The following is a 27,642-nucleotide window of genomic DNA, read 5'->3' as shown; positions in this document are numbered from 1 at the left end:
GCTCTCCCTGCAGCTGTACACCTGTTGATCGTTATGTCGTTAGCCGTTTAAAAGGACTCCCTGCACGACCACTCGGTGTCGGCTCGTTGTTTGTTTGTTCCTGTCATGTTTGTTTCGGTCATGTTTCGGTCACTGTTAGCTTTTAGCTTCAGTCATGATTTTTGTTTGATACTTTGGACTTTGTTTGTTCTGGATTTAGTTTTCTCTGTTTATCGATACAATTTTTCAAGTACAACCTGCTCCTCCCTCCTGCCTGCTTTTTGGGGTCCACCACCACCACGCAACGTGACAGTTTGTTTAAAAAAAAAAAAAAAAAAGGCTTGCACTCAAGATAAAGAATACACAATTGAATGACTATGTTTCAATGTACAGTTCAAAAGTCAGTCGCTCTTTCCGAAAGTAGCATGAAGTCGACAATGCGTCGCAATATTTGGAGACCTCAACAGCATGACATTCTGTACGCGCGCCCCGTTTCAGAACAATGCTCAGTGTATTTGGTTCACCTGTTAAAAGGAACTCAGAAAGCAGGAGAGAACAGTGCCTACACCCGGTAACTAGGTTTGGACCTCAGCGTTTACCCTTCATATCAACGGCAGCGACAATTGTCAGGCAGCCTAAAAGTGGTCCATGAGCAACTCGCATCCCAGGATCAGCAGGGGGAGGGGAGTGGGGGGGGCAGGGGGGGGGCGTGTGAGAAGGAGGGGAGGGAGTCTGTTCCGCTTGGTGTGACCGGCACCTCGAGAGGCTGGTCCGGGGAGACTCAAGAGACGGGGCTCGCTCTCTTTTTCTCCGAGCCCACCGGCCGCCATCCGCGCGCCTCGCTCCTGCCCGCTAGGAAGGGAGGTCGCCCCCTCGGCGCATTCAGGACAAGCGACACACTTCACTTTCCCCGGCTGTGAGGACGCTCGGAGAAACGGACGGAGAAGGGGAGGCAGTGGGATGGAGACGCGCAGCGGTGCCGTCACGCAGAGCCGCACCGCCCGTCAAACGTAGCGCACACGCAGAAGGAAGAAGATCGGCGCACAGCCAAGTCACGCGGGCGGATCTTTGTGGCACGCGGCGGCGATGTCCGACACGGATTAAGTCGAGAGGCTGCGCCAAATTGGCACCGAGCAGGTGGGTGAGACATTTTCTCTCCGTTTTGGTCATCGTAGTCGCGTGTCGTCATCCACATGATTCACATATGGTGTCATTCGAAGGAAAACAATGTGACCCAAATGAGAGAGAACTCTTATAGACACGATTGCCTTGTCTGAATTCCACTTTGTGCTGATCTGATCCATGCCCGTCCACTTTATTCACAAACTGTCATGTTGAAAGTTAAGGGAGGCGGGAGGGGAAAAGTAATCTGCGTCTAGTGCAGATGTTTAGTAATCCCCGCCGGTGGACCCTCCCTATTATAATCCCCGCAGTTTTTCAGATCCCGTTTCCGCCGATGTTGACCACCTACACTGCAACCGGTAGTTAGGATAGGGTGGGATTAAACAGGAGTGAATTGGAGCTCAGATATCAATCCTGTGCGGTGTGAGTTCACAGATGCCATCCATGCATCCCTGAAAAGCCGAGTGTTGACACACACCCTCATTTAGTTGAGATGGTTTGGGGTAGAACGCGCAATTTGCGGGGGTGTGGTTGGGGAACAGTACACACCGATTTAGGAACCTTGGCTCTTGACTCTTACAACTTGTAAAAACAGGCAGCACCTTTTTGGACCCAGGTAAGCAGTTGCGCCAAAGTCTGTTTAATAAAATGCTCACCGAAAAAAGATGCTTTGGAAACGATGCTTTGAATGAGCCTGCACAGTCAAAGGAAATGTGTCTGCGATGCTTACCCTGTCTGACCATGTGGCACACACCAGCAATTTGGGATAATGGGCCTACATTGTTCATTTGAAATAATCACGGCTGACAGAAAACTGCAGGAACGGCGCAATCTGTTGCGTCGACTCCCTGAATTGGAGCAGAAACAAATGACATTGTTTTCGAAGATTTCACTTTGAGCGTCACCACAAACATTACATTTGTGATATCGCACGACAAAACTGAAGGTTATGCTGATGTTTTCAAAGTGTAGACATGAAGCAGTCGACTGTTTTTTTCTTCCATTTAAATTGTTGTGTGGGTGTGAGAGCTATATATTTTTTTGATTTTAATTTTTTTATGTACTTTGTGATTGGCGAGTCGCCAGTCCAGGGTGTACCACGCCTCTAGCCCAAAGTCAGCTGGGGTGGTGGGGTGGGCTCCAGCTCTCCCTTGACGCTAACAAGGACAAAAAGTAGAGACAATGGATTGGGGAAGAGCGTGGGGGGGGAATCATAAGATTCTGAACTCCTTCAACGAGAACACTGCATTGAGCAGAATAATTCTGGCAAGTGGAACAAGCACAGCATCGATCCGAATACGGAGCTCAACTTAACAGAGCAGACGAAACACTGTACGGAGCCTGAAAATGAGTGAGATGAGACGGAATCAACCGCAACTGCTCGCAGCCAATGAATCCCACTTCATTTTACTTCGATTGCTTCAACACCGGCGTTGCCGCAGTTCCCATGACAAACTAACTGAGTCACTTTGTTGATTTCTCGATTTTAAATGCAACTTGGCTATTTGAGGTATTACTTGACTCAAGTTACTTTTTCAGGTGCATTCAGCAGCTGCCGACAACACGGCATCGACGTGAACAATTGTTGTTCGACAATTCCGAAGAACAACAATCAATTACGTGCACACAACGACACTTTGAACCATAAGTTCATACGTGTGAAATCTGCAGTAGAACCGATCAGGGTTGTCGAGAAAGTTTTGTGTGTTGTATGCCACGTGGGAGGATGGGTGTTTTTTTTTTTTTGTTTTTTTTTTTTTTTTTTTTTGTCTTGCGGGCCTTGACACGCTCACCAATTTGCTAGCTGAAAACAGTTTTTCATCTGCGCTCCGTAGCTTCTCTCTGATTAGCTGCAATTTGCAGCGGGCCATTCTTGTTAGCCCGAGGTGGAATCGAAACACTGGCCGGTAGGAGGGAGAAAAACAGTCTGAAAAATACACCGTATAACAAATATATGCGGCCATTTGGATTTGAAGAATGGCTTGACTCACCGAAGCGTATTAAAAAAAAAAGGTGTGGGGGGGGGGGGGGGTTGAAACTTCCTGCCATTGAAAACCAACTGCTGTGATTTGTTATGCTGTAAGCACAGCTTGCTGTGTGAATTATCTTGTACTCTGTATCTGTTTTGAGAGGCAAACGATTCGGGTCATCCCATTGAATAACGACAATTTTCCACCCATTTACTAAGTCCCATGGGCTCTGTAAATGCCCCATTTGTAAACCAATCTATTGCTTTAAGATGCTTTATGATGCTCAGCAACTTGCAGGCCTTTTGTTACAAAACATTGCAGCGTCTCCACAGATTTTCTGTGCCTAGAATGCTTTTTTTCATTTATTTATTTAATTCAAACATCTTTGCACACTGTACTGTATGTCCTTGTGACTGGCTTTAATTGAGTGCTTTATAAGATTCCCACAGCAACTCGCTTCAGAAGGGGGATTTGGGCTCTGGGACTGCTGCATTATTAATTTGACTGCTATAAGGTCTGCAAACATCTTCATTCCACATAAAAAGCCAAAATATATTTAGATATCACAAGAACTGTTTCGTGGTCACTTCTCACAATGTGCAACGCATCACTTGATTTTGTTTTCTGTTGATTCTGGATCAGGGACACACAGGCATTTTCACCCCCTACCCTCCCACCCCCATTCCACAGGCACGTTTGAATTATCTTCCTTGTCTGAGAACCGCAGAGATGCATTTGCTTGCTAAAGGCAAACTATTTTGCCCCCCAGAAACTTTTTGTCACGCTTATTTAGATCCATAATTCACAAAGGCACACGTTTAGATTTTAATTTTGAGGGTATGGAAATGTGCAGCCACGTGACGGCAGACTCCATAAAACATGTAAATCAGTATATCAAATTTGGGGGAACCCACAAATGAAAGCTCGAGGTAAAGTAAGTACTGTAACAAGCATCAGCGATGTGAGGAAGTGAACAAAGCGGCTCTTAAAGATGAGTACGCAGGACTGGAAAGGCGCAGGACTGGAGACTTCAAAGTAGGAGGGTACCCAAGTGCGGTCCTTGAGAGCTCCCATCTAGCCGGTTTTAGATCTCTCCCTCCTCCTAAATTCCCGATTCAGTTGGAGAAGGGAGGCATCTAAAATCGTCTATATGGGGGGTTCTCAAAGGACTGCTCTTGGTGAATTGGTACATGCAGAGGAGAGGACTGGTGTGCGGCATCTCAAGAAATAACTTCATATTTTTGATGAATGGGTAGCTTGGGCTGTGGCAGCATTGTAAGAATACTGGAGACTCGGCAGATGCACCACTGCAATGGGAATAGCACTGCATACGAGGAGTAAGTACATAATAAGACTTGGATTGATGAAGCCGACGCTCTGAAGATGTGAAGAACTGCAGCTGGGACTCAGGGGACTGGAACACGGAAACACAGAGTAGTAGTCGTACATAGACTCACCTCCAACTACGGAAAAGTGGATGATTTCCCCCCAATATGGAAATACCCGACCTAAATGTCTGACTGTATGTGACTCACAGATTAGTCATTTATGGACATCGAGGTCACAGGCTCATGAACAAATGCTTGCAGAGGTTTTTTTTTGTTCCTCCGTAGGACACACGCAATGGATTCCTATGGATGACACCCCAGAGATTCGTAGTACTCCACCCCGCGCTGAAGGATGTATGGCAGTTTTGACAACAGAGAACTTAGACTCACACCTCAGAGTCTTCAATCAAACTTAGATGTCTAGGAACGTGGTGGAAAAAAAAAAATGGAGCGGAACATGGGAACTCCTCACCAGCACCACTGAGCTAAGACATATTTGAAGCCAAAAACTTTTGGCTGTCAATCTATTGAAATATGTGGTTTATCAAATTACTATCTGCAGTGGTGAATGCACACAAAATTGCAATCTGATGAGCCCCCACCATTTTTTTTTCAAGACCACAGATCTTACCACTCACCGCATTTTCTCTGTGTTATTATACTGCTGCGACGGGAGAATATTTATTTTCGCTGCTCATTGACAAGCAAAGCACTTCATTTTCTGTATCGCTTTTGCTTGGTGCCATGATTCACTTTGAATTTTGTTTGATCAACAACCGTATTTGTAGTGTCACTGCACCAGAAAATATCTTTTTTTTTTTTTAAAAATTGGATTAAATTTGTATTGAAAAGTAAAATATTCTTCATTCAGCATAGTGCTTTTTTCCCCCACAATTCGAGAAGGAAAAAAAACAAACAAACACCCCCCACGATGACGAATCACAAAGAGCATTTTTCTTGCCATGGTGAAATTAGGTCATTTTCGGGTCGGTTCAGTTTCAAGCAGTGCGCCAACCCTCATCCTGCCCCACATACTGCTGGGCCGATGACAAGTCTGCCATTTCGACGCCATTGTGGCGTTACCTGGTCCAGCTGCTTCGCTCCTCTGGCCCGTTTTTTCTCTAGTTTTAATGCATTGCACACTCCCACATGGCTGGTGGCTGGCCGACCATTTTGCCAAAAATGGGTGTATCTGCACATGATCTTCAGATAACGCTGTTATCTTCTCTCTTCTAACACCGTTAGCTGAGGCTAAACTGTGCTTGCGCTTTTTGTCCTTCACATAATAGTACCATGTCGTCCAGCAGCTCCCATGGCGGGGGGGAGGGGGGGGGGGACTCAGTGTTGGGGGATATCATGTAAATGAGCTGGATAATTGTGATGTCGTAATTCAGAATATATATACCGGTATATATATTTGAGATTTGGAATATTTTACTGCGCTCAGGGGTCAGGATTGTTCTGTGGATGGCATTGCAGTGCTGGTTTTGCAATGGAAAGTGACACACTGCATGGAGCAACCTTTTGTCTGTTTACAGCTCAGTTTAACATCCGTTTTCTGAAGGGTTAGGATTTTGAGTGCAGACAAAAATCAATTGCCACTTGCTGTTGGAGAGGTGCTTGTCTACACCTTGACTACTGTTGACCAAGCCGCTGAATCTCACCCAAGCGCAGCTCAAGGTTGAAATGCATTATTTTTTGCCCCGCAACACTCTGACATCTCTCCTCGCATGCCTGCACGTCTGTGTGGGGTCGACTTCTCTGTGTGGCAGGCTACAAAAACATACGCGGGCGAGCATAAATTGAATCGCCCCATTAAAATTAGTATGATATCAAGATCTACATATCTACACATTAAAAAAATGAAATGAACACGGCCTCAGCTAAGACAGACTTGTGGTGCTTCTGTTGTACTCCTAGCACTCCTAATGTGGCTACACTACGTGGTCAGTGCCCAAATCGTCTCCTGTTTTGGGGAAGTTGAGTCTGGGCATTAGTATCTGTTTTTACATGTTGAGACTCAAAAATAATCAATGAAACTGACCATTCACATGATGATCTCTGAATACAATATCACATGGAAATATAAACACATTAAAAAAATAATTTGTATGACCCACTTTGATCGTAATATATCTGTGTACACATTCGAAGTGAGTAGGATCCTTTGGTCGATGTCAAAAATAGCAAGAGCATTTTTCTTACAAGACAGTCAATGCAGAGGTTCCTTGGGGTGAGTGATATAGGCTGATTTTTAAAGGAGAAAAAAAACGTTTGGTGTAGGAATTTCATTTATTTTGGATCGGTATACGTCTGCTACGTGGACTGTTTTCAAATAGTCACTTCTGCTCAATTATTTGTTGTCCCAATTGATTATGGTCTAACTTCAATTACAAGTTTTTTTTTTGGTTTTTCTTTTACATCCATCCATCCATGCACTCATGATCCGGGTTGTGGGGTCGTGGGAGCTGCTATTTGAGATTTTCGACTCTCCCTGGGCCCCTTCAACCAGCTTTTCTGACGGCAACGTCATTCCCAGGCCAGTCGCGCGAAATAGTCTCTGCAACATGCTCTGTGTCATCTCCTTGGCCTCTTTCCTGTGAGACCTGCCCGGAGCACCTCACCCGGAAGGCATCCTAATAAGATGCCCGAGCCACCTCATCTGGCTCCGCTGAATACAGAGGAGCAATGGCTCTACTCTAAGCCCCTCTGCGCTTCTCACCTTATCTCTAAGGGAGAGCCCAGGCGTCATGCAGCGGAAACTCATTTCGGCCGCTCGTATCTGTGATCTCGTTCATTCGGTCGCGACCCGCAGCTCGTGACTGTTGGTGAAGGCGAGAACGTAGATCAACCGGTAAAACAAGAGCCGAAGTGGACAGTAGTAGAACACAAGATAATGAGACGGAGCAGCAGTGCAGGTAATTGGACATGAATAAATACAAAGGTGATTGTTATATTCAATGCTGTTGTGAATGTGGAGCAAAGGCATGAATTCGAATTCCGTTTAATTAATTGTACATGGGCAAAAGAGAGCAGACATGTCTTTAAAATTTAAATTTGAGGGAGGGAATTAATAGATTGAACGAAAGGATACAGACAAGTTCGAAACAAACACCTTACAGCGCAAGCCTCTTTGCAGTATGAGTATCCCATGTTCCAGCCACTATGGGAAGAAATACCATTTCGTCTTTTAAGAAGGCTTCGTAAAGTAAAATAGGTTACTTCAAAATTCTAGAAAAGGGTCGAATTTTTTCCTAGTTTGCGTGCGATTTCCATTTGCCGTGGAACGTTGGAGCAGCAACTCTTTGAGTGAAATGGCTAAGAAATATTAAGTAAAAGCACTTTCACACAGGCTTTGTGTGGCACCAACTGTGTAATGTATGTTGCCTGGAATAAAAAACTTCCATCAAAGCAGCACTCTCGGCAAGATGTAAGGACGAGTCAAATGAATCTTCTGCCTTTCACGCAAGTTCTCGAAATGGACGATTCAAAGTGGTTGAGGGTGAAAGTACCTTCTGCGGAGTTTTAAGGAATGAGGAACATGACCATTTTCTGTCATCCAACATTAAATTTACAATTTCATTTTGTTTGAATGTTGCCTATGTGAACATACACGCATTCTCATGGGTTGTATTTGTTATTCCCATCTCGCCATGAAGGTTTCACTCAATGTTTTGTACTGACCGCATGTCCCAAATTAATGTCAGGTGGCAATGTTAAAAGGTTTTGTTCACTTACTGAATATTCATTATTATTCTTGGCCTAGAGCTTGCTGCTTTTATCAGACACACTTGAATATGCGTAAAAAAAATAATAAAAAAAGAGAATGCTCTCTAGGAGTAAGTCCCAGCCCTGCACTATTGATGTAGCAAAGACTGACTCTGACAAGCCTCATATTAATGATGCATGAAGATAAAAGGCATCTTTTCGAGAGGCGCATGGAGGTCTGAGCTGCAAGGTGCACAATCCATAATTAATGTTTAATGGCACATTCAAATAATTTCTGGTCCTTTTACAATGTGCTTGACAGTGGTTAGTTTTGATCTCACACTCTGTGTTGATCATTGAAACATAACATTGGAAATGTCATTGGTGGTCAGTTACGACTGAACAGAAACATACCAATTGAACATGAATTGAATTCATGACGGATGATGTCACTTTCCAATTTATAGTTTGATCAATGCAATATGTTGTATATTGTCATCTTGCTCATGACACCCGTCTATTTTGTGCGCAGGTTGATACGGCAGAAACGTGCAAATAGGACTCCATATATATTTGTGACTGCATGTGAGACCACCTTGACCCTTTAAAATTGAAGATGATGTTACTATGGAAACTCCTGGTCCTGCAGTCACTCATGGCGAGCCTTGCAGGTAAGGTATCTCATTAACAACTTTTGATGCACACCGCTGCTTTTGTGAATTGCAAGTCATGCTATTGTGTATTTGGGCCAGCTAATAAGATTGAAGATGTAATTTCCATTTTGGTTAGTGTGAGGTCATTTTCAGTCCACAACAAGTGGCAAAATGGCTGCCCCTTGAGCTGGCTAGAAATGGGTGGATTTTGTTGCTGAACTCATATTCCCCAAACGCAAAATGAATCAGAATGCAGTGTTTCGACGAGTGAAGGCGCATAAACACTATTTTAAAGAACATTTGGGGTTAACTTACCCTCATGCTAAAGAGCATTACTCAACAAATCCCCTCAGCACACTTTAGCTGGAATCACGTGAGCCCATTTTACAAAACCAACTGCAACTCAGCCACAAACTTGCCCTGGGAATCTTGATGGAAAGCAAACACCAAGTCATTTTCACGGGATATTTATGAGTAGAGTTTACCTAAAACATTCAGGCACTGATGAGAATCGAGTACTGTCTATGATATGTGGTAGAGAACAAAAGTGATGAAGATTGCTCCTGGACTCAATTTCGGTATCCTCCCCGACATTTAATTAGACCGAGATTTCATGGAAATGGCTCTGTGAGCAGCATAGCAGATTTAAACACTGGCTGGGAGAGCACTAATGATGAGAAAGACATAGAAGATAGCCGGCCGGGGCAGTTGTGCAGCCGTTTAGCTGTGTGTCACTCCAACACTGGACACGCTGAGCGGGTCACAGTCTGCCTTTAGCAGGGGAAAAGTCGACACAATTTCGAGCCTGCCGTCATCACAAATAAGAAAAGAAGACAAACTGTTGAGGTTTCATGTAAACACAATCAAGGAGGAAACATTTTCACAGACGATACATTTAAAAGGTTCATTGAGGTCATGATAATCTTGTTCTTGTGGATATACAGGACATGCGTGTAGTCTCACACAACAGCAACGCTGCTGAATTTTGCTAGAAGTGCAATCAAAAATGATGCGCTCATGATGTGTGTCTGTATCACTGCCCACAAAGGGCATTTCTTAGGTCGACGTTCATGTCAGATGGCCTGATGTGTCGAGGTCTCTTGTCATGGCGCTGCCCTGAGCTCTCCAGGCCAGTTCACACTGACAGGATGTCATTCCACTGGGTGAGCAGCCTGGAGTGAGCCTGCAAGTGTCAGGTCACCTGACAGTCGCCAGTCGGACAAACCCCGTGGCCACAATGCCGCAAGGCTTTGAAGTAGCACACCTCCCAACCGCGCCCATCTGTCCCACTACGTACTCAGTGTAAATACGCAGTACAGGTCAGGATGGAAATCTATAAGCTATTCCTTTCCACTGCAAGGGGCCCCATTTCTCCTTCCTGAAATCCACCATCATCTCCTTGGTCTTCTTCACAAAGGTTGTCATCTTTGCACAAGATGTTCTCCCTCCCTGTGTCCTCAGACTCACTGTTGTGTCACTATATGACACCTCCAGAATTTCGCACAGCAGTCACAGGTCGATAGTGTGAACAGCAGGGGGCTCGGCACATAGCCTTGAAGAAGCCAGTGCAGAAGATAATGGAGGATGACACTCTGTTGTGGATCCGGACAGTCTGTGGTCCGTTGTTCAGAAAGTCAAAGGCCCGGTTCCCCAGGAAAGGACTTACAGACCAGGTTCTGTGTGGTGATGGTTTTGAAGGCAGAGAAGAAATCGAGGAAGAGGAGGTGGAAATACTGGAGAAGTTCCTGCTTTCCAGGTGGGTGAGGGCAGTATATCTCACTAATGAGATGGAATCATTCTTCCCGTAGGCCTACTGGTGAGGGTCCGCAGTGATGTCGATTGAGTTTTTGATCTATGCTGTGGAGGTCTTGGGTACAGGGATGATGAAGGCAGCCTGTAGGTAGGTTGGGACAGATGCTAGTTGGAGCATGATTAAAATGTCTGTTAGCATCTCGGTCAACTCGTGGCCACAGCCCCTCAGTGAGCGCTCCGGGATAATGTCAGGCCGTGTGATTTTTCAGGGGTTAATCCACTGCAGGATTCTCCTCAGGTCTGCTGGGAATAAGCTGAGTGGCGTGTCATCGGGTGGTCGTGTAAGTCCGACGTAGGGTGTCTTGCGAAGCGAGCAAAAACCGTTACACCGTTCTATACATTATGCACATGTTGCTCACCACTATGCAGAAACATCTTTTGCATTTATCATATCATGTAATGGTCAATACAATGATGATGACATCAATGCTGTCATAATTTCATCAAATGGTTTATGACGTTGTTTTATTCCTATGATGGTGATGGAAGTCGAACCTACATTGAGACTATAGTAAAGCCCTAAGGTCGATGAACATTTGCAAAAAGCACTTGTAGGTCATTAAAAAAAAACGTGAGTACGGCGGTAACTGATTATTCTTGCATCGTTGTGCAAACAAGTTCATTTGTTTCACCGTAATGTGGCTCGTCGCTGCTATTGCAAACTAAGAATTGCTCGTGCTGTCAAATATCAATTGAGCATTTGTTGCCACTCATGAAATACTAGCATAAAACTACAGCGGCATATCATTCATTCCACTCTTCAGCACCTCAACCCTTTTCCACATTTTATTTTAATACTTTATCTTAGAGTTGAAATCTGCTTGGTGGCAGCATGAGTAAGAGCTCGGGTTTAGTTCCTCAAATTGAAGAGCATGTCTGGACATCTTAAGGTGCACTCACCTGTTCTTCCTCAGGAGAAGCAATTATGTCAGGGAGAGTGGGGGCTAAGAGACATCCCCAGATGGGCTTGTAGTCGAGCCCCGGCTAATTGGCAGTGTTAGGGATTCGGAGCAGGTTCAGGAGAAAGACCTCGCCGCTTGCTTTTCCACCGGCCCACATCTTTGTTTGTCTTTGTTTTGCTTTGTCAACACCTCCCTTTCATATGCATATGGGAAACATGTTTTATTCATCGCTTCTCTGAATCAAATCAGTCGAAAATACCTTGTTGTTGTGCACGAGCAGCACACGCAGTCATGTACATGCGCACATGTCGTCTGAAATTTCAAGCTCCTTTTGTGACGTTGCCCCTCTCTGTCCCACTCTCTTTGCTACATCCAAGAAATCAATGATTAATTTGAATAACAGGCTGTGTGTGCACATGAACCAGGATTGTACATACAAAACACAAACCGTTTGAAATAATATATCAAGACAGTCAAGGAGGGGATGGGTGGAATCTTAAATTACATGTTTCTTTTTTCAAATCAGAGCAGTGGCTCCATATTCAGTATTACATTCAAGTTTAACTTCACTGTAAGATGACGTCATTCCATTTTAGTAATGAGGATGATAAATCTGTCCGTCCATCTTTCCATATATCCGTTGTTCCTCGTACGCTTTGTAGGTGAACTGGAGTCCAAGTTTTGATCAGTGGTACGGTACATTGTGAACTGGTTGCCAATCAATCACGAGGCAATCATAGCGCCACGACATTCATCTTGTCTTTTTATTTTTTGAATTTGGTTAAGGTTTCTTTTTTTTCCCAGAAAATTCTTTTTTGTTTTTTTGTTTTTTTTTAGTGAAGAGAAAATCTCATACCTAGTTGACAGCTTCGGCTGTCACTTCACCCTTCGTCGGAGCAGTCAATGCTTCATTGTGACGTATCTTAACAACAGCTGACCGGCTCGTGAAACCTTCAAAATAAGGCTGTTGACTAAAAATGACCTCACAGTTACTCAGGGCTCAGGTAACAAACAATCGCAGCACAAGTGGCAAAATGGCCGCCCCTGAGATGGTTAAAAATAACTGGGTGATTTTACTGCTCAACTCATATTCATATTACCGGTAATTAGAATGCCATATTTAGACTAGTAGGCCTGCATCGAACTTATTGTACAGAAAATGTGCGCGTATGACTTCTCTCTTACAAAGAGAGACACTGTTTTATTACCTGGCTTCACACCTGTGCTAAAGTCTCACCTGGTCGCCAGGCGTGTTGCATCAGTGGTGTTGCATCAGATGTGCTCAGACTTGTACACGTGTCGCATGTCTGGGGAGTTTTTAGGAGAGGCAAAATAACAAGGTGACGTTCAAAATGATTGTAATTAGAGGGTGATGAAACAATCAACTCCCGCTTATTTCTGTCCTAACTTGACTCCTCACATATATTGCACGAGTGAACCCTTAACACTGGTTCCATGATGGCTCTGCAATCTGTACAGGAAGGCTTGTCAATCATGGACACTTCATATACAGCACGCACAATAATGTTCGCAGAAGAAAACTGGTGGTGGGCGAGTCATTACTTTTCCAAACAGACGGATGGCTGAAGGTCCTGAATCACTTTTTTTTTCTTTAATAATATTTGATCTTTTTTTTTTTTACTGCTAATAGATAATTTGTGTTGGAAACACCAAAGGACGCTCTTTTTTAAAGGCAGTCCCTTTGGTCAAAATTGCCATCCACAAGAGACAGTTGGATTTCTCATGAATATGCAAATTAGCTTTGCTGCAATTGGATTACTGTTCTGCTCAATATGAATACATGGAGCAGTTCGGGACAAATGTAATTCAAGATTAGCTCTTACACTTATGACTACATTTACACGAGTGGATTTCTCGTTCTTATACGCTAAAACAGCTGTCACACGCACTGCTCTCATATGCCCTACTGTAAGCATTCTCACTCACTACTGTAACACCCTCATAAACATGAGTGAAAACACTTTCAAAGACACGAGTGAAACGTTCTCAAACACACGACTACGAGCTCGTATCTAAATTTGACGCGAGCTCTTTCATGACTACACGTTGGCTACATATTGACGTCTCTCTGCCATTTCCCTCCGGACAGTCATCGCACATGATGTAATATTCATGTTGTATAATAGCAAAACATTGTAACTTGCCATTCGTCAGAAGAAAGCATGCATCAAATGAACCCAAATGAAGCAAGTATTGGGCCCAAAAGTCGGCCCGGGAATATTCTCGACGAGGGTGGGAGGTGTGATGTGTGTACAGCAGCCGTCACGCGGCAAAATGTATTCGTCGATGAGGGTTGGGGGGGCGGGGCTTTGCGGACTGCATCCGTTTTTGTCAATGCGAGGAGGGTTGGAAGGTTCAACCTGGGTACCCGTCAGTCGTCATCAGTCCGAGTTTTTTTTCAAGCCGAACAAAACTGCAATTGTCTGTCTGTCAGTTCGTCATGTTATTTTAACAATGCTTTCGTCGGTAAATTTCATCGGTTTGCCAGTGCGTCATGCAGCCTGTGAGTCTGCCCCCCCCCCAAAAAAAATGTCTGCCCAGACACAAACATAACTGACATCCATTTCACAGATACTGGTGGCTGCCTGTAGCTGTTTTAACTCCTGAAACGTCCAAAAGCTTTAATTTAATTACATTTAAAATGCCTTACCTGGATCAGAATCCATCTCTGTGGCCATGGGGAAAATCTAATCCAAGTAGTTTGCACATCTACTCCTGTCTTTAAATGCTTGTCCTCTGCTTCTACTTCTTCTGTTTTTCTTTCTTGGCAGATTACAGATCTTTGCTGCACAGCACCCCCTGCTGTACACAAAGAGCAAAGCGTTTCCCTATGTAGTCAATGGCAGCAAACCTGCTCGTATTCAATTCAGCCCTGCGAAAAAACACACGAGACAGTCTTGAATATCAATAATTTCACCAAAATGTAACAGAAAACCCGAACCACGGATTTATATGCAAATACATGCTCATACATAAAATATTAGACTCAACCAAAGGTCATAGAATTGTGTTTTCATCGCAAAGTGCACTACCGGACTGCAACAAATAGCTGTGGATGATACCGTTCCCTGAGAACAGCAATCAACTCAATTCAGATTCATACTCTGAGGATGTGTTAGATCAGAATGAGCCTCAAATGTTAAATGAAGCACCCGTCAGCGCATATGCGTGGTGTCATGCATCAACATGAATAAAGAAATTGGACGGAATGAATTAAAATGAAAATGAAATGCAAGAAAGTCCCAAAGCTATTGAAGCGAATGATGTATAGCTCAAAGCTTCTTTTCATTTCATTGCAGTGTTCACCATGTTTGAGAGAGAAAAAAAACCCCAGCAAGATAAGTAGCAATATATTCCCTACGGCATTAACCTGTTGAGTTGAGCTCACTTTGTTCCCCCTCAGAGGAATCTGCAAATGAGCAATGTTTTTACAGTGAGGGGAAAAAAGGATCAGCCCGTCGCAAGTGTGTGTGTCGTCCATTGGGAAGCCTGGTTGAGGTGCAGGGTGGAGGGCTGGCCTACTCTGACCTACTTTCTACCATGAGAATCAAGTCGGCTAGTACATGTCTATATATTTCATATATATACACCGTATATGCTGCATATATATATATATATATATATATATATATATATGCTGCATACACTTCAACTCTGGCACTGGACCATTTCCCCCTAAAGTTGTATTTCGGTGTGTAAAAACTCAATAGCAACTCACCCTAGTTATATGAAGCATTAATTTTAAATATGGTGCTGATCGTTGTACTTATTTCCTAAAGTTGTAGCACCTGTAGATACATCTTAGAACAAATCAGACTTCAGAGACTTTCCATCTCATTTGTTGTAGCAATCACAGAGGTTAACATGCCACGACACGCTATAAAAAAAAATTTCACTTCACTTGGTCAGGAGAAGGAGAAATGCCGTATTTTTGACAGTTTCTTTCAGGGATCATATGAACATAAGATTGGGTTTTGACGTGGCAAGGGCTTGCTTTCTGGAGAGTCCACTGACGATAAAAGAATGAACGTGGTCTTGAAAGTCAAAAGACAGAAACATCAGAAACCTGTTTAGAACCATTTGTGTTTATAATACGATGAGTTTTTGTCTCCCAGTGTGCACCGTCCTCCAGAGTCCGGTCTTCACCAAACAGCCTGGTAGCATCGTGTACCCTGTGGAATCGATGGAGAAGAGCAGAGAGGTGGTTTTCAGCTGTGAAGCTCAGGCAAGCCCACCTCCGGTGTATCGGTGAGTGGCAGTGACGTACTAAGCACCGTGGACGCTCGGGCCGATCGCATGGTTATGATGCCCCCTGGAAAAAAAACCAAAAAATCAAAAACGTAGTTCCAGGGACTGAATGACCATCTCTGATAACTTGGGCATTGACAAATGAATAATATCATATAAATACGTTCTTTGTTTCTTGGCTAATAACTTGGCATGAACATACGTATTGTTTTGTGTTTTTTTGTTATTGTAAAGTGTCCTTGGGTGTCTTGAAAGGCGCTTATAAATAAAATGTATTATTATTATTATTATTATTATTATTATTATTATTATACGTCTTTGCACTCTCAGCAGGCTACTTCATAGCATCGACTGGATAATATCATTGTTTCATACTTGTTTGGTTGTTTGGGGGGGCAAAACAATATTAGTTATTTTTCTTTCTTTGATGAATACAAATGAAGGCATGAGGCTCAACAAAATAAACAGCCTGCCCATCATTTAAAGCCTCATAAGCCAGATGGTGTTGTATTTATGCCACTGTGTGCACGGTCTGTTGCATGATTACATAAAGCATGTGCCTTAAAGTGGAGCTGCTGTTGTTGCCTGCTTGTCTGCATTAATCACTGTAAATAGTTATTAAATAACACACTTAACACCGGTTGACATATTCATAATATGTTGCGAGGCAGTTCCAGGACCTGCGTAAATTATTTCTTTCCTTCACCGCTTTGAAGTGAATCAGGGATGTCATTGACAAAAAGTAGTGTGTCAGATGTAACGTATGTGGATGAATACATTGAAAAGAGCGTGGAGACAAAAATGATCAACCTTACGTGTGTTGGTTTGTGCAGACAATGCCCCACGACTGACAGGGGCCCGACAAAAGTGTATTTTCAATTTGTGACATTGAAAGGCCTGAAGTGATATTTTCATCACCAAATTCCTGTCGGTGCACCCTTGTAAGGACACACAGCGGGGCGGATCTTCATGCAATATTCCACGTTTCGCAGTGAAAGTAAATCTCGAATAATTCCATCAATCCAAAATGTGTCCATTCTTCATTCCGATCTATATCCAATCTTCATTACTATTGTTATTTTTTAACATTTTTTCCCTCGGGCATCATTACTGAGCCATGGCACGTATGTTGCAAATGATGATCCATCATATACTCTGATGATGCTTACTAATATGAAATTTGGAAAGGCTTGTTGTGGTTCAGACAAGCAGCATTGGATGAATACATGTGATGAAGTTCATGTCATTGAAATTTTTATTTTATTTTTTTGTATTTTCTGTTTTTAGATGGAAACTTAATGGCACAGAACTCAATCCCAAATCTGGATCTCACTTCAGTTTATCTGGAGGCAACCTCAGAATCAGCCATCCGAACAAAGACCAAGATGCCGGAACCTATCAGTGCCTCGCCTCCAACGCTTTCGGGACCATCGTCAGTCGAGAGGCCAGTCTCAAATTTGCATGTGAGTCTCAAACGCTGGTTTCTGAGCACCCGATCGACAAGAAATACAGCCAACCATACCGTACTCAAAGTGGGTTCGCATCCACATTAAAATCGTTTGACGCATCCCTCCTTTTTGTGTTAGTGAACCCAACTACGAGCGCCACATATGTCGCCACGCTCATTTTGACACCTGCTCGGGGCCCATCATTTTACCTCTCCTCATTCATGGCACCAACCTGCTGATGCGGCAGGCTTTTTTGGCCATGGTGGCCGTCCAAAAACCAGTCAACTCAACCCAACTGTATTTATAGAGCACTTTCAAACAGCCATCGCTGCACACAAAGTGCTGTACATGGAGCATGTCCACAAAATAAAATAATCTGGATCCAGATCCTTTTTTTTCAGTAGATGTACAAGAAAATATATTCAGTATATCAAAATGATGGTGGTGGGATTCAGAAGGCTACAAGTACATTTTATTCTGTTATTGATGGGTTTTGGAGCAAAACCGTACGATAACAGTTGCCATCTGCCAATCCGAGAATCTACTTTACACTGTATGAATCCGCAACTTTCCATTTGTATGAGTTAGTGGCGTAGCACTTTACATAATCAGCCACTGCGATCAATTGACATACTAATCAAGGGCAGCAAGTATCGAGCGGGGAGCGCCCATCAGTTATCCGAGCCTCAGGAGGTAGACGGCCACAACCCTTGCGAGTAGCATCATCCATCAAAAGTTGGTGGCACGGAGAAGAAGAGGGCAAAGTATTTGGAAGCTGGCCAATTTCAAAGAATCACCTTGGAGCCTGCGCTTTGCAGGTGGAATATCATTGTCTGTTGCTGAAAAAAAGGAACGTTTTACACACACGCCGCATTTGATTCTTTCACACAATCGACGGCAAAGCAATTTCACACAGTCTGGTCATGATGGTCGCTTCCCTGACCGGGTTGAAGTTGTGTTTGGCCCGTCAGTATTGCTTTTGAAGTACAGCGCCGTTCCCAAAACATCGCGGCTTGAATGAAACCTTTCCTGTTCGGTGCTGTGAAAATCGCTTTTGACTTCACACCAGGAAGGCCTTTTGCAACAATTAGTCACCAGCAACAAGATTAAGACTGCTCTGATGTCTAATTAAAGGGGATGCCTCACAGCCTGACCCAAAGGACTATTTTAGAAGGCAAAGCATGTGCTTCCAAAAGCACTTTGCTCTCCTGAATACGCAAGTAATGCTCAAAGTAACTCATCTGGAGCGCAGAGGAATCGCATAGTACGCTCCGAAACCACATCGTTAAAAAACAAAACAAAATGAACATGTTTTGTTTTTTTCCTTCTTCATAAACCCGCCGAGAGAGAAAATGGACTTTGTTCATGTTGCTATTTTGGATAGATGTTGTATTGTGAGGGCAAGACACACCCCTCAAGATTCAAGATGAAATCCTCTCGAACTTGTCTTATCAGACAAATGACAAAGAAAGAGTCACGGAACGTCATTGTAGCACAGTGGCTCTTACAGTAATGATCATCGAGAACAGGATGACAAACAACAAAATCAGGTAAAATATCCCTCCATCCATTTTCAAAACCGCTTATCCTGAACAGGGTGGCGGGACGCTGCTGGAGCCTATCCCACTATGGGCGGAAAGTCGATGACACATTCTGTCTATCCATCGTTATCTGAACGGATTTTCCGCACGAGGGTCGCGCGCCAAAGTTAGAAGATTTTTCAAAATCTTCTTCGGGGAATAAATCATCGCAACACTTGATTGTAATCGTTAAAAGCATCAATCAAAATTTCATGTCGTCGACCGTTTTGAGCGCTCACTCGTATCCTGGTCCACTTCATTTTTTTTTTTTTTTACATGGAGGCTAATTTTTAATGATTCTTATTCTGGATAAATGGTGAATGATTTTCTGTAGTTTAACAGCTCTGCACTTGGTCATCCGTCGATAAGTGCTTATTTTCTATTTTTATATTCATATTTGCTCTTTAAAAGAGCAAAAATAATCACGTTTATTTCAGCGGAATACCAGATTTTTCCATACAGTATTCAAGAGCTTATTCTCAGTCTAAAATATTTGATCGCTGCAGCCCTACGTTTAACTCCCCTGTTAAGTTGTCATATTTTTTTAATCAAATCTGTGCTTAGAGCCCCTGGGAGTAACCGGCAAAGAAAGAATAGTTCCTCCAAATTAAAGACGTGCTCCTGAAATGAAGTTCTTGAAATATTTCGAGCCTTGTATCATCTCCAGGGAGGAGTGCTTTAGCGGCGGCGGGGGGGGGGGGGGGGGGGTATTCTCCCTTTACTATAAAGGATGGCATGACACGGTGGTGTATTAGCGGCTGCCCTTTAAATTATCCGCCTGAATGTTCTGCTTTCAGTCATGCGCTGCAGTTAATTAAAGTAAACCAAGGAAAATAATGAAGACACATGACACTGGCCCATACGTGTCCGCCGTGCCTCTGACTACGGAGCTGAAGGCTGCTAAGGTCAGAGCCCGACAATTGATGCAACTGTCATGCGCTCGTTGTGGAAGCCAGCCATCACAATCAACAGCGTCTGCATGGACTCTCCCACTGGCGCTGGCTCCCAAACATGGCTGCCGCAATATCAGTGGCCTTGTCTACAAATGGCCGGACCTCAGAATTTTCATCTGAGCGGACCATCATTCACTTGTTCTTGTCATCATTTTTTGCTTGTCTGATAATTGGAAACTACAGAGGGCACGTATCGACTTCTTCTTGCGGGAGGAATATTAAGTAGAGGGCCCGTCGTCTTCGTCAACGCTTGTCATGTCGTTTATTAGCAGCAGACGTAGACACTTGCTTCGACAGACTAATACGGATTGATTGGCACAATGCAGTGAGAGCTCGAGGGCGAGATTCTCTCTCTCCCTCTCCCTTTATATCTATCTATCTATCTTATATATATATGTAAACGGAAGCAAATCTCGCTGTCTGCGAAGGCTGAAATTGTCTCTAATTTACAAAAGGGAGTCTCCCAGACCAAGCTCAGCCGAGAGAGACTACGAATTGGCAGTCAACCATTTTGATAATCATCCGTAACGGCAACAAAACCATGGCAGAGTTTGAGGCCGACAGTTTCAAAGATGATCGTCAACGGCTTCAGGGCACGGCACGTCCTGATTTGGAGAAGAGGCACATTTCATTTCCTGTCTAACCGTTTTGTTCATACTGTATCGACGTATTTTTCATCGACATGATTATACTGTATTACATGTTCATGGTTTTGCATCTAAATATGTTCATACTGTATTACACATCGCGGCCATTTTATTGGAAAGGGTTTCAATTAACTATATATGTATACATATATGCACACAGAATTGGAGAGAGAGAGAGAGAGTGATGCATCTACATCTAAAATGTGATCATCAACCTAATCTGGAACATAATTTGTCATGTCAGACGCGGTTTGCAGTAACTGATACTAATGTGTTCCGATGGGACCTCACTTTTACTTGTTGCAAGGCCATTAATCATTGTGAGGCACTTTCTTCATGGAAAGTCAACGGATTACAAATAGGTTTTGGTTTTAAAACTGTGCCAGTTGTTTCTTTTTACAAAGCTTACTCTGTTCCTTCTGTCAGTAAACATTGACGGACGCTATGAAGTGCAACCTTCTGCACAATGATGCTTTTGGGCAGTTGGGAGGCAATTGACTTGAATGGAAATAGAACGACGGGCCATTTGTTCCTCTGTGGGAACCAGTAAAAGTGGGATGACGTCTGTTCCGAATGCATCCAGGAAAAATCTGTTTTCCGTTCACACACTTCACAAATCCCCAAGCTTTGATGTTGGCCCCCAAAGCGCCCCAAAAACTCTTGTTTTCCGAGTCGATGTCGCTTGTGGTTGTCCACTTTGTTGATCTCTTGTCTCCTATCCGGCAAATAAAAATGGTTTGGGTCGAGTGTAAAAAATAACGGAAGCATTCGTCACTGTTCTGATACTTTTCGAAAGTCCCTTATGTTTGATTCTTTTTTGTGTCCTTTTCAGACCTGGAAAACTTCAAAACCCACAGAAGAAGTTCCGTTTCAGTCCGAGAAGGTCAAGGAGTGGTTCTGTTATGCGGCCCTCCGCCACATTCTGGAGGTAAAATTCAATGTTGTTGTGTTCGATTTGGCCAAACATAGTAAAAGTGTTCTTCCCCAGCTCTGAGTTCACATTTCACAGTAACTATATCGCTCAATAGTTACAGAATTCTTCATGATAACTGCTTTATTTTCTTCAATCAACAGAGGCGACCACTGCACTTTCTCACAATGTTGCGCTAACTGACATGGAAATATTTTCCTCCAAATTCAAATTTTGGCTCATATATATAATTTTTCCACCCCCTCCCCCCCCACACACACACACACACACACACATATATATATATATATATATATATATATATATATATATATATATACACACACACACACACACACACACACACAGAACAGTATATTTCTAATTTTGGGTGTGATGGCATCAGCAAACGACAATACTCGGAGCATATATCCACTCTGCCAACCAACACCCCACTCACCGCCATTTTCAAAGTCCTCATTGCATTTTCCTCACATCCCATGAATGAGTGGCACATTCAAGGGAAACCTCTGCACATCCCTATTCAGGACCATATGTTTTCAGACTTTCCCGTGGTGGTGGCAAGCCCAAGGCTCTCGTGGCTTACCACCTGCCAGAAGGGAGGTCTCAGAGGACACATTATGCATGGCAGACAGCCGTCTTGGCCTCTGGATGGAGCATGTGCCCGTCCATGCGGCAAGACATGTTCGGACAGAAGAAAAAGATGGAAAGCGAGTGGGGATGGTGACAGAGTGCCACCCATTTCAAGGGAATTCAAATGTGTTCCCTGCTCAAGCGCAGGAAGTCACATCTGCTCTACGGCCTTATTCGCCATCTTGTATGAATGTGTGTGAATGGAATACCCAAGTCCTCGTTTCGTCTTGTTTCTCCATTTCTGCCGAGTTGCTCTTGATATAAATGAAAGCAAGGCTTTGTTCTGCAACGTGGCCTTTTTGAGCCTCTAAACCAGGGGGGCCCTAGTCCCGCCCCCCGAGACCCCCTATCCGGCCTCCGACACTCAACCCTCATTCAAACAAACAGCTCATCAGCACGCTTTGCAGAAGCTTGATTACGATACTGATCATTTGAATCGGCTGTGTTGGAGGCGGGAGATGTTTGACACATGCAGAGCAGCGGCTCTTGAGCACCGGGAAAAATATTTGAATCAGTGCTTTGAGACGCCATCACTCCCACGAGCAACTTTGCTCCGTTGCGAATTTCACTCATTCAGTGCCAGCCATTTTGACTGATTTTTCAAGGCCCGTATATTATGCTTTACGGTTACTTATACATTGAATCGACCAAATGAAAATAGTTTCAGTGCAGCCTTGACCATTCTTGACTAATCAGCAGTAGAACATTGCTGAGTTTGATGAAATTTGGCCTCTTGGCCCAATCTCCGCAGAAAATGAGCTTGATGTGGGCGGGGAAGCAAAAATATAACAAGCAGGCGAGTGACTTTGATGCTCATATTTTATTGCTGATGACAAAACAATAATCTAGTTACAAGCGGTGAATTTACCGCTTTTGTCATCCATAAAATGCATACGAGCAAGAAGTTCCACTCATCATTACACGACGTATACCATTCAAACCCTGCCGCCCCCCCCTCCCCGACCCCCAACCCAAGGATTATTCATTTTGATTATCAAATGACACTTTTTAGCAATCCGTCCCAATCCCTTTTCAGTCATATTCCCATGCCTGTCCCGATGTAAAAATATCACATCACTGTCACTCCAACACAATCCCCCCCCCCCCCCCCGCAGCGCTTTTGGAGGCTTTTCCATTTTGACATCATCCAACACAGTTCGCATGGTGACAGGCAGCCGGCAACAGGACAGCGCCATGAAATGGGAGATGCTGAATTTCCAGGGAGTGACACTCTGTTGATTAGAGTTCCTAATCATGTATGAAAAGGTCACAGAGGAGTCTGAGTGGGGCGCGCACGCATTTCCCCGAGGGGACATGTGATTGACAGCCCTCCTAAATCTCCTTTAAAGCCTATTTTAAGTTTACACTTCACTGTGGCGCTCTTTTTGCGTGTGGGGTATGACAGGCAAACTGATGGGGTTGAAAACATACAAAGCGCTTCTTCTCTGCTCGTGAAAGGAAGGAGGAAAAAAAAAAAAGGGAAAAGTATCACCTGTTTCATTTTGGCTGTGACACCGTACACACGTGTGGATCCAACTTGCTGGGCTTCAATCTCATGTAATTTCCTCAGGCTGTCTGTGTCTTCGAGAGAAAGAAATCCTCGAGGGCCCGTGGATGTTTCATCCCAGAAGAGTTGTGCCTGCGGTGCACGTTTGAAAATAGCAACAGCACCTTGACAGCTTTGAACACATAAAATAACCTTCCAAATGTACTGTGGCTCGAGGAGGCAGTTTTCTCTGCAAGATTCCACTTTAAGTCAATATTACGAACTTGAGAAATTGTATTGGCATCATTCAGCTATTCTATGAATTACGATATGATTCCCCACAGATAGATCGTGTATTTAAAGATATTAAAACCATGCCAGTATGTTTAAATGGCCCATGTGACAGCCCCCAGGTCGATCGGTTGAGAAACATTTCTTATTTACAATGAAGACCCGGGGGAAAAAAAAACAAAAAAAAATCCTCCACTCTAGCATGACGTTTGGCAGCGGTCTGGTTAGTTTGAATGGTTCTGAAATTCTCAGGGAGCCATTGTAGAATTTGAAGACAAAACTCGGCAAATACCAACGATTGCTGTCTTCAAAGGCGTTTCGGTGCCGATCCGAATCACTCCCGCCTGACCTCGGTGGGCTTCTATACTTCACCTTGTGCAAACGCGTTGGTATTTGTCAGGGTGTGATGCTTCACATGAATTGGATTTGAGTTTTCAATACATTGTGCAGGCACATTTGATGTGCGAGTCCGTCTGGCTGCGTCTCTTTCGAAGGCATTAATGGACCGCAAATGTGACTTTACGTTGACTCGCGTTGAGGACGTAATGCCTCTGACCTCCATTTCATAACGCTCGGAGACCTTTGAGGAGCACTCAAGACTGAAATCACTTTGCTTCCTTTGTGAAATACTGTCTCTCTTTTTTTTTTTCTTTTTTTTTTTGCCGCTACCAGAGGCTTTATAAACACGGTACATTGAAATCCTGTCCAGTCTTGTAAAGGAGACAGTAGATCAGAGGAGTCTGGGAGCACAAATGACAATCGTGTACTCGCTGACACACCAAAGCTTTTCAGTCCTTCTCCAGAGTAAGAGGAGTGTCTCCGCCTCGCTTTTCTTTATTAATGTGAAGTTTTCCTTTTCGGTTTCACTTCGGAAATGGCGTCGTTCGTTCATTCATTCGATCCATGCCACAAAAGTGATGAAAGGTCAATGTCGTCTCGGGCAACAAACTCGTTCTTGTCTCCTCCCCTGGTGGCGGCCGCAGAGAGCATCCTTGCATCTCCCGTTGCCATGAAATCAGCAGAACGATGCCAGCAAATTGAATGGACGTATGCCATTCCGTCGTGCTTCGCAGAGGAATCGCAGTGGTGCTCCACTCGATGTTTGCGCGCACACACACATCCACGTTGCAAGTCGCCGTAATTGTCATTCGTTTCACATGTACAACTTTGGAAATCAGACCGGAGACGGCAGTCAGAAGTGTCTCAAAACTTTTAGTGCACAAGTCTGTGTTAAAGGAGGCTGTTAAATTGAAAGCACCAGGAATAAAGCTGGGCCTCCCACCTTGATGAAAGTCAGTTCCAGCTTGTTCAGACTCCGGTTGTTCAAGGCCTCTCTCTTGAAGTTGCTCACCACGATATGAAACATGTTTTATTCGGAGGAATTTTGTTTGGACCCACGTTGAGGACATCGTGCTTTTGACCTCTATTTTTTAATATTCACAGACCTCTCAGAAGCACTCAAGACTGAAATCACAATCTTTCTTTTTTTTACTGTTCAACTCATGCTTGGCTCATATAATCACCATTACCCGAATGTCTGAAAAGACAAGGCATGATTTCCCCTCTCATCTTTTTTGGTCTATGCAGTTTGACACATCAGTGGAAGGTGCACTGAATAAGAAGAATGTTTGATTCTGTTGATAAAAAATGCATTGAATCGAGTTTTTGTTTGACATAGCTTGTTTTTCTTCTCACGCTATCGTGCTGTGCATGTTGTGCCGTGTATTCATTTGGGAGCAAGGGCAGGTGCAACCATAGTCCAGCACACTGGAGAGAAAACATCCCCGCACAACATGATCTTGCCTTCAAGTTCCTTTCATCCCAATGGGCATCTGCTTCATCATCACTCTGTGTTCTTCTGCTCATGCACTGCGACCAACTTCTAATCCCTATAGGCCCAAACGATGAGGATCAGCTGCTTCATTTCCTCCTGTGCAATGGTTGTACCCCTTTTGCCGCCTGAGCTGTTGCATCGTGCTGCGTTAAATGTTCAATCATTAGCGAGATGACGAAGGAAAAGGGCACCTACCCGACTGCTTGTGGAATATCTATCCCGCTAAAAAACAGCAAGGTGTTATTAAGCTCTACAGGGTAAATAGGACATAGCAGTCAACAACATGGCAACCCAATTAGGGAAAAACGCCTGCGACCCTCGTGAGGAGAAGCGGATCAGAAAATGGATGGATGGATGTATGCATGCTTAGTATTAAGTGCTATGTCCCTCTTAAATTAACATCACCAGATCTGCTTCATGTCTCATGGTGCAGAAAACTGCATTAACTTGATGCGTCCTGATCATTCTTTATGCTAAAGTATTCAGACTTTATGCAACATGTAGAAAGCGTTCATAAGATGTTGAATAGCGAAATGACAGCGGGTAAATGTGACGAGACCGCAAGTTAAAGTCATGTAAATAAGAGAACCATTGAGCGCGGTTATTGCTGACAAATTCAAGTTGATGAATGATAATCATCTGTCAGGATTCATTGCGGCTGTTTCCAACCATGCTTTTGTTCCTGTTCCTGAAATGGCTGGCCTTTATTCTGTGTTTTTCTTAAAAACATGCCTTTTTTGAATGAAACTGATGCTAACATGTCATTTGTTACACATACTGGTATTGGCATAGGTTGTTGCACCTACATTATGGTAAATGTGCATCACTGGCATAGCATATGTCGGCCATCGACAAATAAAGTTTTCTCAGACTGGAAGTTAGTCTGCTTGTTGAATGAATAGAAGGATTTTTACCTGCCGTGCTTGGCTTGTCACTCTCACGACACCGAAATGGTGCAGGGCCTTCATTAACGTCACATAGACCAGGGTGCTTTCATATTCCATGGCATTTCACCGTGCTCGAGAAGCAAAGAAGGGTGCCAGGGAGACAGCGGTTGGTGAGGAGTGGGTGACATCTGCATTTGGAAGTAAAACCTACCCTAGTAACAGGTGCAAATACAGAACCTCGGTGTTCAACTGCTTGTGTTGATAAGAAGTACATTTTTGAAAGGACTCATGGTCAAAAGAAACACACGGAGAAATAAATAAATATGAAAACAAAACATTGAGACATCTGTAATTCCCCAAGCACATACTGTGTAATTTAAAAAGTGTTGGACCTAAGATTGACCCTTGAGTGACCCCCCACACTCAAATTTCATGTGTTGTTCATGTGTCTTTGTCGAGCTGTCGACAGGTGACCATACCATTGTGAAAGTGAATGTAGAATTTGAAATTGAATGCACAATTTATTGGACACAGTTCGTGTTATATTATAAGTAATGTTCTGTATTCTGTTCTCGCCACTAAATCACCCCCCAAAAAATGATCTTTATTTTTACAGATCTGGAATTCTCCTGGATTTTCAATGAGTACCCAACGTTTGTGGAGCAGGACACACGTCGCTTCATCTCGCAGGAGACAGGGAATCTCTACATCGCTAAAGTCGAGCCCTCTGATGTGGGCAACTACACCTGTGTCATTACCCACCCGGTCACAAAGACTCGAGTCCAGGGCCCACTCACCCCACTTGTGCTCCGTAATGATGGTACGGTAATATGCGCTTGCTCAGCACACTCATGACGCAAACATATGAACTTATATATTGTGCATATTGTTTCATACTACAGAGGTACTTTTATTTCTAGATCTTATGAATGGGCTCTTTGCACATATAATTGTATGGCATTGCAATCACAGGTTTTGAGGGCCTCCCTTACGTGGTGCTGCCCGCTGTCTTTGGCCTTGGTTGGCACATTATCAGCTTGAGATTGCAGGGCTCTGATCACACCCAGTTTGTGCTCTCGTGGGTGGTGTGAGTCAAAGAGGATTAGTCAGAGTGTGTGGGTTTTGATCTTAAACATGAAAGTGGGAAAACTTGGATAACTCGGTGTGTGTGTGTGTGTGTGTGTGTGTTTATTTATTAGGGTGTTTAAC

At 43.7% G+C, this 27,642-nt stretch overlaps 1 protein-coding gene across 2 annotated transcripts in view; it reads left to right on the top strand.

The window, feature by feature from the left end:
* The first annotated feature begins 753 nt into the window (after positions 1-753).
* LOC147201857 (contactin-4-like) overlaps positions 754-27,642 on the top strand; it is a 75,509-nt gene continuing 48,620 nt past the window's right edge. For both annotated transcript variants that reach the window (XM_086117729.1, XM_086117728.1), the window contains exons 1-6: positions 754-1,116; positions 8,640-8,778; positions 15,611-15,743; positions 17,031-17,206; positions 21,204-21,299; positions 27,050-27,253. In XM_086117729.1, the coding sequence (XP_085973855.1) occupies positions 8,724-8,778; positions 15,611-15,743; positions 17,031-17,206; positions 21,204-21,299; positions 27,050-27,253 (664 nt within the window). In that variant the 5' untranslated portion in view covers positions 754-1,116; positions 8,640-8,723. The remainder of the gene's footprint in view (positions 1,117-8,639; positions 8,779-15,610; positions 15,744-17,030; positions 17,207-21,203; positions 21,300-27,049; positions 27,254-27,642) is intronic.

The sequence above is a fragment of the Hippocampus guttulatus genome, chromosome 8, assembly GCF_054856545.1.
Source record: "Hippocampus guttulatus isolate MCC_2025c chromosome 8, RoL_Hgut_1.0, whole genome shotgun sequence".
In the NCBI taxonomy this organism is placed as follows: Eukaryota; Metazoa; Chordata; class Actinopteri; order Syngnathiformes; family Syngnathidae; genus Hippocampus; species Hippocampus guttulatus.
The sequence above is the reverse complement of the archived record's forward strand: the minus strand, read 5'-3'. Positions and strand labels throughout refer to the sequence as shown.